Here is a 5,757-nt window from a genome sequence, read left to right on the forward strand (position 1 = left end):
TTGTATTTTTAAAGTAACAACTAATCGATATAAACCAACTATTTTGTCTAATAATACATTCAAATGCAATGTTTTTGTTGACATTCTTGCACAAAGTCACTATTCATTGTTATTGGAAAATTCTGGCATAAGCCTCTAAGAGTCAGTTTGCTTGTTTTTACTTGACTACCTACCAAATCCCTCAGATTTAGGAGGGCAGGAAAAATAATTCTTTCAACTGCAGCAAGAGAAGCTAAGGGCAAGTCATCTTTAAGTTATGAAAAATGATGGGTGAATAAACAAAATGTGCTATATTTACACAGCAGAATAATATTCAGCCTTAAAAAGAAATTCTGATACATACTATAGCATAAACCTTGAAAATATTATACTCAGCGAAATAAGCCAGAGAGAAAAGGACTAATACTATACGATTCCATGTAAATAAGGTACCTAGAAGAGTCAAGTTCATAAATACAGAAGAATACTGGTGGTTACCAGGGGAAAGGGAGGGGTAGTGAGGAGTTATTATTTGATGGGTACAGAGTTTCAGTTTGGGTTGATGAAAAAATTCTGAAGATGGATAATGGTGATGGTTGTACACCAATATGAATGTACTTCATACTGAATTGTACACTTCAGAATGGTTAAAATGGTAAATTTTATGCTATACTTTACCACAATAAAAAGTTTTGAAAAATGGAGTAAGAGTACAGGTGGACAGTTTAGGTACAAACAGATCTGTAAAGGGAAGCAGGATGGCTGGGATGGAGGAAGTGGCCTCTGAATATTCTCCAATTTACACCAGAAAGTGAGTTTCTCAGATGAACGGTTATACTGGTCGCTAACCACAGAGGGGCTGCGGCTTCTGACCGCCCTGCTTCCGGCGGCAGGGTCAGAACAAGCCTTAGGAATATCTGAGGTGGGATGTGCTCCTAATAAGCTACCAATGCTCCTTTTAGGCACAACTACTTTGAGGCCAGGAGTTTTCCTGATTCTTTGTAGCCCAGACTCCTCAAAGGTATCTGGCCCCAAGAAGGTGTTTATTACATAGCTGTTGAATGCAGATCAAAGTTTGATTTGGTTTATAGAATGGAGATTAGGTAATGTCTTTTTGAGAGTGCTATATTTGATTAGAATGAAATGATGTTATGTAAAAATGCTAACACAACGATAAGGCATTATTCTTAATACAAGCAAGATGAAAAAGACTTAAAATTCTCCTTGAATGTCACAGTTTATTTGCTATGATCTGATTTCTTGGTGAGTTGAATGCAATTTCTGCTGAAGACACAGGAAGCTCTGATTTACCTTGTTCTTCTTAGTCATCTTAGAAAGAGTGGGGGGTGGGCCTTTTTGCCCATCAAGTTCCTCAACTCTTCCAAGAATATAACAAAGAATAAACAAAGTAATTTACCATTTTCCACCTCCCCCTGCTCCTAAGGGGCAACTGGGGCCGGCAGCCACCTCTTGCACCTGCTGCCGGCAATGGCCCTTCTCACACCCACGGCCAGCGCCGGCCCCACTCATACCCGCAGCCGGAGCTGCCACTCGCACCTGCTGCCAGCACCCGGCCGTCCCGGTCCTGATTGCTCAGCGCTGTCAGCAGGTATGAGCAGTGGCTGCTGGCCCCGATTGCCCCTGAGGGCTTTTCTACCTCCCCCTGCTCCTGAGGGGCAATCGAAGCAGCAGCTGCCACTCACACCCACTGATGATGCCGGCCTCAGTCACTCTGGGACCAGCGCCATCAGTGCGTGTGAGCAGCGGTGGTGGCGGGAGCAGGGCTGCCGGCAGACAGGGGACTGGGAGCTGTGGTGGGAAGGGCTGGGCGGGGGCACAGAGGATAGGCTGAGACCTCACCCTGTGCCCACAGCAGCCTCGCGGCCCACAGTTCCTTTCAAAGTGCACAAATTCATGCAGTGGGCCCCTAGCTTGTAATAAAAACACACTAGAAGAAAATAGTCATGTGTTTCTGTTAGTGGTTTTTCTGGCTCTAAATCCCTCCAGTTTTGGATGGATTTGCTGTACAGGAAGAAACCTAAGGTAAGGCACTGAGAGTCTCACAGATCTTCCCCGGTAGGCCACAGCCTGCTAATCTAATCCTATTTGGCAGTAAATTTAATTATCCGAGAAATGTTATTATTCTTGTTTTATATATCTGCTTCCTATAAATGAGCACCATTTCAATCTAGGACACACTGAGAACAGTCAAGAATTGTATCTTGCATTTATAATTTAAGAAGCTGTATTTAAAAATTACGGCTTGTGTTTATGTGGCTATAAGAAAAATTAGAAACCAAACAGATGGATATTTATAAAAACTGCTATTTCAGGAAACGACTTAGTTAGAAGCCCTTTCCAACTCCTCTGTAAACTGGGGAACATACAATTACTTTGAGAATTCAATTTTTCCCCAATTGCACCCTAAATTATGTCAAAGGAAAAACATTCAGAAAAAGACTTTTACTTACTCAAATTTGAGATGGATTGCTTTTTTGGAAATTTTCTAATTACATGAAATCCCATAGCTGATAAAAGGCCAGACATTTGCTTTCTTCTCAAGAGCTGAATGCATTTTTATGTATAACACAGATGGTATTCCAGCATTTACAATATGGAACAGGACGGAATAATTAAGTTTCATCATCCAGGTACCGTACAAATATGAAGTTAAAATAGAATTGTCATTGACAGTCAACACCGTACATTCCATGTTATGATTAATTCCAAGAACACAAATTTCTGCGTCTTGAGTGGTAATTGTACTTTTCAGTTGTAACAACATCCTCAGAGAGTTTTCAGTTTGTCTTTATCTTGCTCCTTTTGACTGCGAAGTGCAAACGACTCCTGAACGAACTGCCTGCACATGGGGCACCGCTGGAAATACCTCACACAGCCGTCGCACAAGCACGTGTGCCTGCAGGGCAGGAGCACCCAGTTCACGGTCCCGTTCTGGCAAACAACGCAGTCCTTGCTGCTCTCCTCCGGAGGCTCTACGTCACTTTCAGAAAGTCCAGCCTTTTCCAACAAGCTGCGATCTGTGCTTTCACCGTCTGGAGAGGAATTGCTGGGAGGAGTGGCATTATTATTTGCAGACATGAAAAGTTGCTGAAAAAAATCAAAGAAACAAGTTTAAAGATGATTACAAATGTCAATTACTCTTCAGAGGGTCATAAGAGATGCTCAAAATTTATGAGCTAGCAAATAATAGCTAACTTCTATGGGAACTAACTGTAAAAATACATCCCTTGATAAATGGTCATTCTTTGAAACTGCAAATGAGAAACAAAGATAAGACTACAAGGGTACAACTTACCTTAAGATCATGAAATTGACCTTGAGTCGGGAGTAAATATTGACATAATATTCTACAGGACAGTTTATAAGTTTTATCAGGAATATGAATTACTGACACCATGGAAATCTAAAATAAAAATTGAACACCAGTCAGTACTTAACCTCTTTATATTATTTCACAGATATGTGAAAATATTTCTCAAACAAAAATAAGCTGATAAATTAGAAAACTTACAATAATTTATTCAAATCAGTCACTATAGAGAAACCAGTTACTGACATATTTTTTCCAGAGTTTTTAAAATTATACTAGTTTACAAATTTAATGTGATCCCAACAAAATAGCTGAGTTGACTCTAAAATTCTCAATATGGGAAAATAACACATAAGAACAGCTGGCAAAATACTGAAAAGAAAGCTATGGGGGAGAGGATAGTAAGCACAGTCAGATATTAAAACATACTACCATGCCTCTAGAGTTAAAACAGTGTGGTACTAGCACATGGATAGACAGGTGTCTGAAACAGAATAAACTGTCCAGAAATCATATATACAAATATGACAAAAATGGCATTTCAAATCACTGGCAAAGCGAGTCTTTTTAATAAAAAGTATTAGGACAACTGAATAGCTACTTGGAAAAACAAAAATTAGATGTACTCCTCATACCATACACAAGAATAAACTCCAAAAGCATAAGAAATCTAATTGTAAAAAAAACAACTATACAAATACTAGTAGAAAACATGTGCATTTCTTTCTAGTCTCAATGTAAGGAAAGACTTTCTAACTGTAACTCAAACCTAGAGGCAGATCAATTTGACACATTTGACTATATAAAAATGAAAAACCTGCATAATAAAAAAGCACCATAAGCAAAGTTAAAAGACATATTAGCAAGCTGGAATAAAATATTCGCAATGTAGATCACAGACCAAGGGCTAATATCCCTAACTAATGAACAACTTTAAAAATTGAAGAGAAAGTAACCAAATATCTCATAGAAAAATGGGCAAAAGACATGAATAGACAATTCACAAAACATATAATCATGGTCCTTAGCCATATTAAAAGATGTTCAATTTTACTCACAACATGATAAATGCAAATCAAAAATTTACTGAAATATTTCTCACACATCAGATTAACAAAAATTCAAAAGCTTGTCAATACACTCTATGGAGTAATAATCACACTCATATATGGTGGAAATGTTAAAAAAAAAAAAATTCAGCCCTGGCTGGTGTGGCTCAGTTGGTTGGGTCTCATCCTATGACCAAAGGGTTGCCAGTTTGATTCCTGGTCAGGGCACATACCTGGGTCAGGGGAGTGCAGGAGGCAGCCAATCAATATTAAGCTCTCACATTGATGTTTCTCTTCCTCTCTCTCCCCCTCCCCCTCCCTTCCTCTCTCCTACTCGCTCTGAAAATCAATGGAAAAAAATATCCTCAGATGAAAATTAACAACAACAACAACAACAAATTACATATATAAAGATCTGGAAAGATACAAATATTCAAAGTGGTTATATCTGGATGATAGAATAAAAGTGATTATACTTTTTTCTTTTGGCTTATCTAGATTTTCTAATGTTATTTCCTGCCATAAGCATATATTCTATGAGTAATACAAAAAACAAACTGATACAATTATGTAAAAATAAAAAAGTTTTAGAGCCAAAATCTTGCAATGACAATCCCTGCTTTCCTTTATCTACTATAACAACAAACTAATGACTAGCTATATTATCTAAATGTACTGTTACAATAGGAATGGGAGAGTTTAATTTTTTTTTTTTTTTTTAGATTTAGAGTCTCTGATTCCCAGATAAAATACTGAAAAACCATTTATGAAAAAGAATTATGAAATGCTCAGTTTGCTTTTAAAATTAATAACAGAGAACATGCCCTGGCTGGTGTTGCTCAGTAGTCAGAGTGTCAGTCTGAAACCGAAGGGTCAGGAGTTTGATTCCAGGTCAAGGGCACGTACCTAGGTTGTGGGTTTGCTCCCTGCCCCCAGTCAAGGCACATGAGGGAGGCTACCAGTCAACGTGTCTCTCTCACATCGATGTTTCTCTCCCTCTCCCTCTCTCCTTCTCTCTCTCCCCTACTTCCTCACTCCCTTCTACTCTCTCTGAAAAGCAATAGAAAAAATATCCTCAGGTGAGGAGTAACAAGAAAAACAAACAAAAAAGAACAGAGAACATTATTATAAAATATACTAACAATTATACTTTAGTTCTACCATTAGGCCAATCTGAGAGATAAGAGATGGGAGAAACAAGATTTAACAGAAAAAAAAGGGGAGAGCCTGCTGATTAAAAACACAGAGAAGGACCAAGGCAGGGAAACATAGGCAAAAAAATAATTGTTAACACTTCAGGGCCAGGGCCCAGGCGCCCCTGTGGGAATAAGCCGCCCACAGCCACAGCAGGGCCCTGGAATCTTCATTCCAATTGGGTCAGGGACCTGATAAGCAAAT

At 38.8% G+C, this 5,757-nt stretch overlaps 1 protein-coding gene across 4 annotated transcripts in view; it reads right to left on the reverse strand.

The window, feature by feature from the left end:
• Positions 1 to 2,190: 2,190 nt before the first annotated feature.
• CGRRF1 (cell growth regulator with ring finger domain 1) overlaps positions 2,191 to 5,757 on the reverse strand; it is a 23,072-nt gene continuing 19,505 nt past the window's right edge. For 3 of the 4 annotated variants that reach the window (XM_015566508.1, XM_006767698.2, XM_015566509.1), the window contains 2 exons: positions 3,296 to 3,403; positions 2,191 to 3,087 (listed from right to left, as the gene is read on the reverse strand). In XM_015566508.1, the coding sequence (XP_015421994.1) occupies positions 2,767 to 3,087; positions 3,296 to 3,403 (429 nt within the window). In that variant the 3' untranslated portion in view covers positions 2,191 to 2,766. The remainder of the gene's footprint in view (positions 3,088 to 3,295; positions 3,404 to 5,757) is intronic. The other variant, XM_006767699.2, reaches the window with a different exon arrangement.

Source organism: Myotis davidii, unplaced genomic scaffold, assembly GCF_000327345.1.
Source record: "Myotis davidii unplaced genomic scaffold, ASM32734v1 scaffold281, whole genome shotgun sequence".
Taxonomy (NCBI): Eukaryota; Metazoa; Chordata; class Mammalia; order Chiroptera; family Vespertilionidae; genus Myotis; species Myotis davidii.